Here is a 13,338-nt window from a genome sequence, read left to right as displayed (position 1 = left end):
CTTAACCATTGTGTAAAAGGAGCCGTTCTCCACTCTATTTCTGGTGGGAAATGTGTCCTGTTTGTTTTAAGACTATTGATTGTTGAATATGACTGCTTGAATTTGAATTTGCTGCCACCTAGTGGTAGAATTTTTGTACTATAAAGAAATGAGAAGTGCCTACTTCCTCTACAAATGAGGGCACAACATTTTAATTGTATTTTAGAGTAAATCTGCCAAATTGGGGATTAAGTACAATTAATGTTTTCTAACAAATGATCTCTCAAAATAAGATCTCATTTCATGGGGTGGTGGTGGCGCTTAAAGCGTGTTCATTGTTTGATGTGTGTGTGTGTGTGTGTGTGTGTGTGTGTGTGTGTTTGTCCACAGCCGTACCAGCCAACTGTCTGTGTCCACTCTGCTGGAGCTGTGCAAAGGGCAGATGGGGGAGCTTGCGGTGGGAAGAGAGATCCTCAAAGCAGGTAGGAGCTCAAAACCGCCTCGCATAACTCAAAGTAGAACATTCAAATCTCTGTAGCTATCAGGTCCCTAAGGACCACAAGCCACCTTTCCAACTCACATTTCTCTGTTTATTTTAAATTCAAAGCACGTTCTGAAAAAGCCGTTTGGGGTAGTGGCACTGTTGGGAGTAGAGGCACAGGATAGCCATTGTTACATTAATCAAGTCAGTTCATTGAAAAACTGTTTGTAAAAAAAGGTGCCATGTGTAATGTCCGCCAAAAAATCAATTCATACTCCACATTCCATAAAAGATGGGGGCAGTATACCTTCAGAAAGTGAGTTGGCCTACCCTAGAGTAACAACCGAGACACGTGTATTGCAGTTTGGCTGGCTGTTATGTTGCCCACATACCGCCTCCCATGGCCGAAACTGGTATTATGACACCTGTCGGGCTGTGGCTAGTAATTTAGCATGCTAATTCAGGCATTTTTTTAATGACACCATCGCCCTTATTTCTTCTCATTCTTTTGATGTGTGCAGCTCATTTTTTTTATATTTTTACCTTAATTCTTACACATGGCACCTTTAAATGATGTGAATTTAAAGTGAGGGCTATTCTGCTGTGTGCAGGGTCCATAGGCATCGGTGGGGTGGACTACGTCTTAAACTGCATCCTGGGCTCCCAGACGGAGTCCACTAACTGGCAGGCCCTGCTGGGCCGTCTGTGCCTGATCGACCGGCTACTGCTGGAGTTCCCCGCCGAGTTCTACCCTCACATCGTCTCGGCCGGAGACTGCAACCAGTCGCAGAACCTGGGGGAGAGGTGAGGATCAGGAACCATCATTGTGAAGTCACAAATAAATGACATGAATAAGTGAAATAGAGAAATGCCAACAGTTGATTTCTGTGTGATCAGTATGTTGCAATCCACATCTTGTATATCAAGTGAATATTTGGATATTCTATTGGTGTAGATTGGTTGATTGACACTGTCCAAATATAACATAAAATGTGAATGTTGACTAGAATAGTTTTGTTCATGACTTGTGCCTTCCTATCCCCAAAGCAGGTACCAGAAGCTGCTGCCACTGCTGAGCTTCGCGTTGCAGTCCATCGACAACTCCCACTCCATGGTGGGCAAGCTGTCGCGCCGCGTCTTCCTGAGCGCGGCGCGCATGGTGGCCCGCGTGCCGCACGTCTTCCTCAAGCTCCTGGACATGCTGAGCGCCACCAGCTCCACCCATTACGCCCGCATGCGCCGCCGCCTGCTCGCCATCGCCGAGGAGATGGACATCCTGGATGCCATCCACCTGGGCCTGGAGGAGCTGCAGGCGACCGAGAGCGGCGGAGCCGGGGTAGGCGCCGCCGCCTCGGCGGGATGCGGCGCGCACTACGCCGCCGCCGCCGACGGCCCGGCCGCCCCGCACAACTCGCCGAACGCGACTGAGTGCAACTCGCCGGCCCACACCGTGCAGCTGAATGCGGCAGGCAAGCAGAGGGGAAGAGCCCATCAGCACCAGCAGCATCAGCATCAGCACCAGCAGGGATGTCCTGCTAGGAACTCAGCAGCTGCAGCAGCGGCGGCGGGGGTTCCCGAGGACGTCCTGGCGGAGCGTCTGGCGGCCATGTCGGCCGGCGCCCCCCCAGCCGAGTACCCAAAGCCCCCCGTGCAGGCCAGAGGCCGGCCGCAGAGCCAGTGTCTCAACTCGCCGTCTTCCTCTGGTCAGTCTCAGCCGAGTCCGGCGCTCCTGCCCTCCCCGTCTGCCCCCCATGCCCCCGCCTTCCCCACGGACGCCCCCAGCCCCAAGACTGCCCCCAGGGGCCCGCCGGGCTTTGTGCCCAGCAAGCTAGGAGCCGGCGCCTCGCCTGGCGCCCAGCGCAAGTACCCGTTGCAGAAGCCACCAGGAGCGGGCGGCAGCGGCGGCAGCAGCGGTGCCGCCAGCAGTAAAGACCCAGAGAAAGACCCGTCAGCCCTGTTCACCCAGTCTCGCCCGCTGCCCTCCAGCCAGATCCACAGACCAAAACCCTCTCGGCCCGCGCCCTCTGAGGGCACTGGCGCCAGCGGCAAGCCCATCTGCCCACCACCGGCCAAGGGCAGCTTGAAGCTGGACCTGCATGACTCCGCGCTGGCCGCCTCCGGCCCCGGAGCCGCCGAGGCGTCGTCGTCACCGATGTCCGCCTCGGCCTCTGGCCCCGCGGGCGCCGGCACGCTCATCCCCAGCGAGGACACGGTCTTCACGCCGGTGGAGGAGAAGTTCCGCGGGCTGGACGCCTCCGCCGAGCTCAACTCCAGCATGGAGGACCTGCTGGAGGGCACCATCATGCCCAACGCCGGCGAGGGCACGGTCACCTTCCAGTCCGAGGTGGCCGTGCTGTCCCCGGGTGAGCAAGGGGGCACCCGGGGTAACTCTAGCGGCAGTAGTAGCGGCAGTGGCGGAGGAAGCACCACCCGCGGCACCTACACGGACGACGTGGCGCAGCACCAGAAGTGCAAGGAGAAGATGGAGGCGGAGGAAGAGGAGGCGTTGGCCATAGTCATGGCCATGTCGGAGTCGCAGGACGCCCTTCCCATCATCCCCCAGCTGCAGGTGGACAAGGGAGAGGACGTCATCATCATCCAGGCGGATGTAAGTTGTACACATCAGGTTTATGTAGCTAAACCTTCAACAAACTCTTCTTATTAATCATTAATCATTTATTCTTTATCATTGATCCTTTCCTGGGTTGTCCTGTAGACGCCGGAGACGCTACCTGGCCATACCAAAGCGAAGCAGCCCTACCGGGAGGGGCAGGAGTGGCTGAAGGGTCAGCAGATCGGCCTGGGGGCCTTCTCTTCCTGCTACCAGGCGCAGGACGTGGGCACCGGCACTCTCATGGCTGTCAAACAGGTGAGAATGAGGAGCAGAACCAGTGGTGTAGTGGTGCAGGACTACGCAGTATACCCACTTAAAAAGCATCACCATCTCAGTATACCCACTTAAAATAGGCAAGGATAGGTATTAACATTTGGGGTTGATCACAGAATACCCACTACCGAGTATCTACTTGTGATTGCTAAAATGCTACAAAAATCTCATAGGACAAAATGGTGTAGTGTAGATCATCTAATACTCACTTAAGTAATCTAGCGAAAGAGTTTTTCTGTGAAATGTCTGAATATGCTGCTAAATCTAATGTCTCCCTCTCCGTCGGGTTTCTAGGTGACGTACGTGCGCAACACGTCGTCGGAGCAGGAGGAGGTGGTGGAGGCTCTGCGAGAAGAGATCCGTATGATGGGCCACCTCAACCACCCCAACATCATCCGCATGCTGGGCGCCACCTGTGAGAAGAACAACTACAATCTTTTCGTGGAGTGGATGGCAGGTACAGTGGGCATCAGGACTCCATATGGCATAAGATTACGATACTATAGTACTACATTATATACTGTATTATCATACTATAGTATACTTCTACTCTACGCTACACCACAGTTAAGTATAAGTAGAAGTATATATACTCTTTTGATCCCTTGAGGGAAATTTGGTCTCTGCATTTATCCCAATCTGTGAATTAGTGAAACACACACAGCACAGAGTGTACACACAGTGAAGTGAAGCACACACTAATCCCGGCGCAGTGAGCTGCCTGCATCAACAGCGGCGCTCGGGGAGCATTAAGGGGTTAGGTGCCTTGCTCAAGGGCACTTCAGCCGTGCCTACTGGTCGGGGTTCGAACCGGCAACCCTCCGGTCACAGGTCAAGTGCTAACCAGTAGGACACGGCTGCCCACAAAAGCACTCTGTATTACCAATACTATTATCAACTCATCAGCATAGGTTATAGGGCTGTGCAATTAATCAAATTAACTGATTCATCATGATTATGACTTCCAACACTTATGAAAACAACATAATTATATGTAATTACATAAATATAATGATTGTTTTGCTACATTCAATTTCATAACAAGTTGTCATGTGCATTATCTTTTTACATGCATTTCACCTGATTTTATTAAAAATTCAGTTTGAAAATGTAAAAAAAAAAAAGTTTTTGAAGGTGAGTCTTTAAAGAGATGCTCCCCAGCACTAATCATAGTTCATGTTCTGGTTCTCCTGTGGAGCCCAGTGGGTGGTGTGGACTATAATGATTGGGCCTGAGGGTGGAGGTAGCTCAGCTGCAACACCAGCCTCTCTTTGAGTGCTCTATGTCCTGCTGAGCCTCACGCCCCACTGACAGTTTGCCCCGCAACCATGAATTCATTCTGTTTTCAGATACCTCAAACAATAGGGCTTGTTTTTCATTAATCAAATATTTGCGCCCGGCTCTGGCAAATATGAACTGATTTCGATAAAGGGAAAAGTTGGGTAATAAGGCCGCAAGCATGGAATATCAGGGGACCGAATAAAGGGCCGTTTGAAGTGTTGGAAAGCAGAAGGTTGCCTAAGTAACCCCTCACCTTGACACATGGATGGTCCAGTAATGAGCCATTGTCTCACATTTCCTTTTTGGCAGGGTAACGCTGTGCTCCTATCTCCCGCATCTTGAACATTAGATGCAGGAACCTATCCTGGAGTTTTCGTGCAGCTTTTTAAAAAAAAATAAAAGTGCCTTGCCAAAGTAAGCATCCCCTCTGTGTTCCCACCCTGCAGGTGGCTCCGTGTCGCACCTCCTGAACAAGTACGGGGCCTTCAAAGAGGCCGTGATCATCAACTACACCGAGCAGCTGCTCAGAGGGCTGGCCTACCTCCACGAGAACCAGATCATCCACCGGGACATCAAAGGTGAGCGGGAAACGAAGGAAGTACCCCCCATGACCCAGACACACACACACACACACACACATGCACGCACGCACACACGCACGCACCCTTGCTCCTTTACAAACACTCCTCCCTCCCCCGACTCCTCCAAGCTTAGGTGTCCAGTGTTGAGGCCTCTAGGAAGGAAGAGGCTCCCACCCAAAGCTTTGGCCCTCTCGGGCCTCCCTTGCTCAGCTGTGGCTTTGAACCACAAAGAGAAAGGTGCTTAAGAGGAGCTTTTTTATTTTTTAACCCCCCACTCCACGCCCCCACGATAAGCCTCCCCCTCCTTACACAGTCACACCCTCTCATCTACTTCCTGCCGGGACAAAACACTCGATTTGCAAAATGTAGCCTGTGGTATCATCTCCCTAGAATTATTGGTGGTGAAAATGTAAAAAGGACTTCTAATTTCCAAAATCCACAGTGCTGGTCCCCGTCACTGCCTTCCATAATGTATTGTGTTAATTACCTCCTTCTGTGTCCTTTGTACCCCAGGAGCCAACCTACTTATTGACAGCACCGGGCAGAGGTTGCGGATAGCAGACTTTGGAGCGGCTGCCCGGCTGGCCTCCAAGGGAACAGGTGCAGGAGAGTTTCAGGGCCAGCTGCTGGGAACCATCGCCTTCATGGCCCCAGAGGTATGGACTCTCGGTACAGCGGCATAAATGTTTAGTTTATTCCATCGGAAAAAAAGAACAACATTTCATTGCACACCTTCATCTGTGACCCACCGGCAGCGCATCAGAATTGAAGTGTGTGGCAATATCTTTCATTCTATTGTAAGTTCCTTCATACACTTCATGGTCATAGGAATATGGGCTTGGCATGCTACACTGAAAAATGTTGCACACTCAAAGTAATAATTGAAAAAAAAAAAGAAAGAAAACAGGTTCTTGACCCCTCTGTCAGATACTGACCCAGCATAAGCAGTCTTTTACTGCCCATTCGTCTCAAGTCTGGAGACAGGAGGACAAAAATCCACTGTCTTCTCAGTGAAACTCGCACTTTTGACCTGCACGACTAAAGTCTAAGTCAGGGTTTGTTTGTTTGGGCTACGCTCTCCTTTCACTCCCTGTTGGAATATTTACAACACTTGTGTGGACGTGTGGATGTCAGGGTGAACGCTTTCCAACGCCAGCCCTTGGGTCAGCACTCAGGCTTTTGGTGAAGTTTGAGTTGGCCAACTTGGTGCGTTTTTTTTTTTCCCTTTTTTTTCCCTCCAGGCTTGTGTTGTCCTCAAGTCCTATGCATCCACAATGGGCAAACTCTTGGGCAAGACCAAAGTCTTCCTCTAGCTTTTTCAACTCTGTCTATTTAAATGTTAATGGCGACCTGCCCAGTCCCAACGCCCGCCCAACTGCCAAAGCTTGATGAAATCCAGCGGCCATTATGCGGGGCATTCAGTCTCACGTGTGCGGTCAGGAACTGGGCAAAGTGGATTTGGAATCTCTCACTAACTCCAAATGAAAGAAAATTGTAATCCTTTTGAGGTGGCCACAATAGCCGGACCCCTTAATTCCTTGTTGTCATTGTGGCCTGAACCTTGTTTAATTAGGAGGGGGAGCTCAGCTACCTCTCTCTCTCTCTTTCTCTCTTTCTCTCTCTCTCTCTCTCTCTTTTTTTTTCTCTCTCTCTCTCTTTCTCTCTTTTTTTTCTCTCTCTTTTTCTCTTTTTCTCTCTCTCTCTCGGTCTCAGGGTAGCTCAGTTCATTACACGGAGGCCACCCTCTTCAAAATGAACAGCGTAGCTTTCCGCCTCCTCCTCCTCTTTCGGCTCTGAAATGCAAAGAGTAAACGGCTTCTTTTTGCGTCGGGGTTTGATCTCTAGAACTCCAGAAAGTGGCTGCGTGTTACAACTTGTCATTCACAGTTAGTCTGCTCTCTGGACTATTGGGCTGATCAATGCGTGCATTTGTAGCTGTTTGGATCCTATTCTTTAATTCTGAGCTCATTCAAAGAACAAGAAAGGGAAGACCGAGTGATCTCTGCCCATAGAGTACAGATGTCCTCATCCTGACTGCTAGATATGTGTGAATGGTGAAGTTACCACAGTGCCCCCTAGTGCACTGCCTAGTTTACTACCAGATGGCAGTTGCCTTTGTGACATTGCTCCAGAGAAGTTACCTCAGTGCCCTCTTGTGGCACTTGGTGGTATTGCTGTAAAAAAAGTGGTGTTGGTCAGGGATCAACAGATGTTCTGCTGTGTCTTAACCAGGAAGTATCTCCTGTGTTGTTGCATCAGACCAAGACAAGAGCTTATGTTATCAGCTTGTAACCTTTTGTTCCTACCTCTGTAAATCACAGAGAGTACTGTAAGCTTCAGTGACCAAGATCAGGTATTCAACTCCCATCAGGTGTGTGTAATTTGGGTTTGACTGGAACATTGGTGGCTGTTGACTCTCAAAGCAAGATAGTGGATGTGTACTTTTATATTTTAACCTACATTTAAACATTGATTCAATCAGTTGCCCTTTTTGAACCTGATTAGATGGAAAAGTTATTGTGTTTTTCAGGACGGTTTCAGTGAAATGGATAACATCCACGAGGTGGATTAGGTAGCATACTGTATTTGTACAGCACGTGAAAAGCTAGAATTCCATGTCCAGCGCTTAAAGCAACACCAAAGAGTTTTTTGTACCTTAAAATAATGTTTCCAAAATTGTTTCCGTGGTTCATCAACTCGTAACAGGGTGAACGGCACTTCTGCATTCGCTTCGCGGCCCTCTATCGGCTGTAACCGCACTATGTAAGTTTGCCAGATCGGGTAGCGGGTTTGTAGTTCGATGGAATGAGACATAAGAAACTACAAATTTGACTTGCATGATGTCGCAATACATCGTAGGCTACTTTCATAAAATCATGCAACATATTCTACCTTGTCTATGGACATCGTTATTTGCAAAGCCGTTGCTGGATAAACAAATAGCGTGCGTGCGACAGAGGAAAAGTTCTTTGGTGTTGCTTTAAGTGCGTTGCGTAATACACGTTTATAGAGTCTCTTAGGCAGATTGCTTTTTCATTGTTTGCCTCCCCCTCCAAGTTATCCTACTTGTCCCTATCATTGATCAGGCGTGCGTTATCACTGATACGGCATGTTCCTTTATCTTGATACAGCTCGGCACTCTCCAGCTTACTCATTCAGCAAACTTAAACATTCTCTCAAGGCTGTCGATAGTACTCGTCCTGCAGTGAGTTCAGGATATGAAACTGGCCATTTCGAAATAGGTACGAAAAATTTATTTTATCTGAGTAGAAGTGGCCACACGTTATTTCATCACATTGTTTTGAGCAAAATTAGACTACATGCTCTTTGCCCACTACCACAAACAGAAGCCTGCCCTTTGTACCCAGCCAGTGTAAAGGAGGCAGTGATGTGTGGTTTTTGATCTGTTTACACATTGAGGGGGCACATAACTTCCAGACTTGCGTGCTAGTCTGTGGATGTTGCATCACTTGTTTTTTTTGGATGCGAGCACACGCATGTACACGTGTTTAGCCCAACTGATGCCAGCTGGGTCAGTCAAACACTACTGAAATAAAAAAAAATATATTCTATCACAACATGTTCTCAGTTGACTGTTCCTTTGGGGTTTAGTCAAGGCCTGTGTTTGCTTGGCGGTCACTGTAACCAGTAAACTTGTGTACTTTGGCGAGATGAGTAATGAGTTTTGAGTGGAGAGGATATTTAGACTGTGTTTGTTTTATTTTGTTTGTTTTGGTTCGAAGGTTTGAAGACCATAAATCTGATTAAACAGAAACTGAATCAGTCATGAACGATGTTGTCATGACTATGTGTTTATGTTTTGCTTGTGTGTCTGTGGCAGGTGCTCAGGGGACAGCAGTACGGGCGCAGCTGTGACGTGTGGAGTGTGGGCTGTGCCATCATCGAGATGTCCTGTGCCAAGCCACCCTGGAACGCTGAGAAACACTCGAACCACCTGGCTCTTATATTCAAGGTATGACTGTCCTACATATCCACATCCTCATTGGTTCTTTGAATTGTTTTCTTCTTCTATTTCATGCCATGTTCTTATTATATAGTTGGTGCACAATATTGAAAAAGGGTATACCGTACAATACTTTTATGATATTAGGGTAATGCATGAATGCATCCTTACGCATCACAAGGATGTGAGAATGACTCAGTTTATCCAACTTTCACCCCTCAGATTGCCAGCGCCACCACAGCCCCCACCATCCCCCCTCACCTGTCGCCGGGGCTACGTGACGTGACGCTGCGCTGTCTGGAACTCCAGCCGGCTGACCGCCCCGCCTCCAGGGAACTGCTCAAGCACCCTATGTTTCGCCTCAACTGGTAGCAGACCCCCCCCCCCTCCTCAACGTCTACCCCAAATCCTAAAACCCTCATCCCAAGTCCCCTTTAACCCTCATCCTAACACATATCATCCCTTAGCCACATGTATGGAGATACTACTGAAGGCCCCCTCCTCTAGCCTGCTGCCCCCACACCCCTAACCTCACACCTCTCCTTGTCCCCCTTGCACACGCATGCATACACATACATGCACGCACACACACACACACACACACACACACACACACACTGCTTTGGTCGCTGTGCCCAGGGACACACAGCCACACAGGGAACATGGCCTCCGCCGAAGGACCCGGGTACCTTTTTTTTGCAACACACATCGACACACGCTAACGCACCGACAGACACACACTCTCTCAGACACACACACAAAGAGATACACACACAAACACATAAACACACACACACACACACTCTTCCACCTCCCCTCATATCTCTCACACAGCCCACCCTCACCTCCAGAGCATGAGAAGCTCCCTCCACCGGTGCCTTTGTCGGAGTGCCATGCATTAGCTCACTGTACTCACTCTGCAAAATTGCTGTTGGTCTGGTTGTCTCAGCACTTGTATTTTTTTTTTTAGCCATTACTTTTGCAAGAGGTTTAAAAAGGGGGTTGCCTGTTATATCTCAACCTAGTGGTTTGTGATATTACTTTAAATGTAAGCATTAGACAATGGATATGACAACTTAAATCAAAGTCGATTTCTGCTTTTTACAATGACCATTGTTGTGGAGTAAAGGAGAGGTGTAAAAAATGTTGTTAAAAAAATTGTTAATTGCATCCTCTCGTGTAAAGATTATGATTTGATCATTTGTGCATATTACTGTCAGGCCATTATAATAGCTTGGGGAAAAACATCTTGGAGGTGAATCAGGGAATGGTGACTTTTTTTGAACAGAAACTTTGCTAGTTTCAGCTAGCCAATCGCTGAATGTGAACGCTTATGATACTGTCATTTGTTTCGATGTTTCCTTTGTTACTAGATTTTTTAAGCTGAAAATCCCATGCACCATTCTATGATTCTATGATTGTGTTTTCAAAGCATTCAACAGCTTTTGTGTTCTTTTGTGTCTAACTGAGACAGTGAGTTATTGTCAGAGTTTTAGAGGTTATGTCATATAAGCAAAAAGTTGAAAGGATGCTTTGAAGTTGTCTGTAAACATTGATCGGAAGAGTTAACCCACTGTTACTTTCAAGCAATGCAGATATTTCTGTTTCTTTGATTTTACCGTTGACATTTGATGAGCCCTTTCAAACAAGCTGTCATTTCATGCAGAAGCAATCTATTCAAAAATGTTCACTGTTCAGCCATTCTCTAGGTGCTGGTCCTCTATACAATGTAATGCTACGTTTCCGATAATTTGTGATTTTAAACTTTGTGATTGTTTTTTTTGTTTTTTTTAAAGAAATCTTAAAACATTTTAAATATGTTTTTTTAGAATGTATATCAGAGATTTTCTAAGTCACCTCCAGGTGATTGTTTTCTATATAAACTTAAAAAATGCTGTCAAACTATTTTGGTGGAGGGATATCTCTGAACTAAAGGCAGACCATTTTGCTCATAATTGTTTTGTTTTTTTTAAATCAACTCATCTCTTTTTTATTAGAATTGTTGCGCATGTTCCTCAACCTTATTAATCATATGACCCATAACTCTTCAAGTGATCATCTTGTTAAAAAAAAAAAAAAGATTACTGATATTTACATTGATTATGAATAAGACAATTGTTTTCAAAGTGGGATATGCATTGCTATTCTATGTTTGTGATTCCCTTGACAAATATATTATCAAGGGATTTAATTTTTCACATAAAAAAATCCGAGAAATTTAAATTTTATTTAAACAAATCCGATTTCTTTATATGGAGTACAAGCTTATCAAGCTTGAAGGGTTAGAATGTAAATAGATGAAATTTTGGTAGCTAAAATTATTGTACTTGACTCCTGTATTTTTATACCACACTGTTTTCCATAAATACATATTTTTGTTCCTGCTTTTATTTCTTTTTTTTCTTACCTTTCGTTGTCTTTGTAAAAGCTTTAAAGTTATGCACTCTTTGTCTTTTTATATACTGGAAAAAAATCTGTTTCAGTCAAATTCATAAATGCTAATCAGTATTACTTCAATATGTCATGTTTATAATTCTTACCAATATTTCAATGCCTTTGGAATTTCTTCTTACCCACCTGTGTCTCAACCAGCTTGCTGGGCCTTTGTTATGTATTTTATTTTGATGCCTATGTGATGTAATCTTATGCCTTTTTTTATCTGAGCTGGACTGACTTTGTTTGTCTGGAATGATGCTGTCTCTTGTGTCACTTGGTGGTACTTTTTTTTTTTTTTTTGTCAAGAACGTCTTTTGCTGTTTTTATTCCAGTCTCTACTACCTCAGGTGTCCTATAGAGTTTTCCTCTACCAAAGTTCACTTTCTCAATATATATATTATATAAATATATAAATATATATTCTTTTTGACTGTTCATTGTTTTTTGATCTCTCTTCTTCAAAGATTTCCAGGGCTTAAGGGCTAACTTGTATTAGCACCTTTTATTGTGCAAATAAAACTTGTGAAAACTCTGGGTTCAGAAAAGTAAAATTTGGCTTAAGCTGTATCTTTCAACTTAAATATATCAAGATATTTTAATGTTTTTACCCCATTGGAGCATTTTATAACAAATTTGACTTATTTTGGTGTTTGTCTTTATAGCAAATAAAAAATGGGAAAATGGTGTCATTCTACTGATGTTTATTTTTCTCTTTGGGGGGATTTTGGTAAAAATTACGGTCAGGATCCACACTGGCAGAATTTTGGGGAATTTTGAGCATTTTTGAATATTGTGGGGGAAATGTCCACCTCAAAGTATATTATGGCCTTGCATATAATTAATGTGTAACAATTTAATTAATCGAACATCCTATAAAGTCTGCTCCTTGGAATTTAAATGGAGACCAATGATCTTTTGGAGTAACACATACAGTAGGTGCTTTCTATTTTTAGAGGCTACATTATTAACAGCATTACTGTGCAAGGACCAAGAGGTCAAGCCGCACAAGTTAAGCAGCAGGCTCATGACTGATTGCAGTTCTAGAGAATGAGCAGGTTAAACTGCTTTGAATATTATTGTTATACTTTAACCACACATTTACCAATTTGAGAATGTGGATACCATTCACATCCTCTGACTTCTCACCTAAGATGGCCTTTGCACACTAATGGCCGGTATGGTATGCTAGCGAGTGAAGAGACTGGTGGCTTGAGTTCCAATGAAAGATGATCTCACGTTTGGAATGCTGCTTATACAGACACAGCTTTATTTTGAGTCTGAGCGGTGAGGCCTTCCAGTACGCCTCCGCTGAGAAATCACAAGGTCATGTGTTTGGTACAGTCACTGAAGGAGCATGGTGTTAGTTCAGGAAGCAGAAATCTTCCACAGGATTGCATTACAGTCTGGATGTGATGAACGGCACATGCTCACACATGAAGAAAAACAGGTCCTGGCACTTTCTGAGGTTGGACTGTCTAACACTGACCAGATTGGATTGCATTTTCTTTCCCTCTGTTTCCAAGATGAACTGACACAAGCAATCTTTTACCATAATAGACAGCATGACTCCGGACAATTTGTTTGGACGGCGAAACCGCATAGGCTACTTCCCTATTGATGATGTCATCGCCACACCTCAGCTGCCCTGGACTTGAGCATCACCATAGACTGTATACAGTCTATGAGCATCACCAGAGAATGACTAATAAGGGGAGAACCGCCACTCTCG

At 45.8% G+C, this 13,338-nt stretch overlaps 1 protein-coding gene across 2 annotated transcripts in view; it reads left to right on the top strand.

Moving 5' to 3' along the window:
• The window catches only part of map3k1 (mitogen-activated protein kinase kinase kinase 1, E3 ubiquitin protein ligase), a 46,602-nt gene extending 34,308 nt beyond the window's left edge, over positions 1-12,294 (top strand). The window contains exons 12-20 of one of the 2 annotated variants that reach the window (XM_076284446.1): positions 370-461; positions 1,072-1,264; positions 1,511-3,068; positions 3,177-3,329; positions 3,642-3,804; positions 5,075-5,206; positions 5,723-5,865; positions 9,051-9,182; positions 9,396-12,294. In XM_076284446.1, the coding sequence (XP_076140561.1) occupies positions 370-461; positions 1,072-1,264; positions 1,511-3,068; positions 3,177-3,329; positions 3,642-3,804; positions 5,075-5,206; positions 5,723-5,865; positions 9,051-9,182; positions 9,396-9,545 (2,716 nt within the window). In that variant the 3' untranslated portion in view covers positions 9,546-12,294. Of the gene's footprint in view, positions 1-369; positions 462-1,071; positions 1,265-1,507; positions 3,069-3,176; positions 3,330-3,641; positions 3,805-5,074; positions 5,207-5,722; positions 5,866-9,050; positions 9,183-9,395 lie in introns of both variants that reach the window. The other variant, XM_076284445.1, reaches the window with a different exon arrangement.
• The last annotated feature ends 1,044 nt before the right edge of the window (positions 12,295-13,338 follow it).

This window comes from Alosa pseudoharengus, unplaced genomic scaffold, assembly GCF_046254945.1.
Source record: "Alosa pseudoharengus isolate Yale_2024_CS ecotype anadromous, Long Island Sound unplaced genomic scaffold, YU_APseudo_1.1 YU_APseudo_1.1_scf_14, whole genome shotgun sequence".
NCBI classification, from domain to species: Eukaryota; Metazoa; Chordata; class Actinopteri; order Clupeiformes; family Clupeidae; genus Alosa; species Alosa pseudoharengus.
The sequence above is the reverse complement of the archived record's forward strand: the minus strand, read 5'-3'. Positions and strand labels throughout refer to the sequence as shown.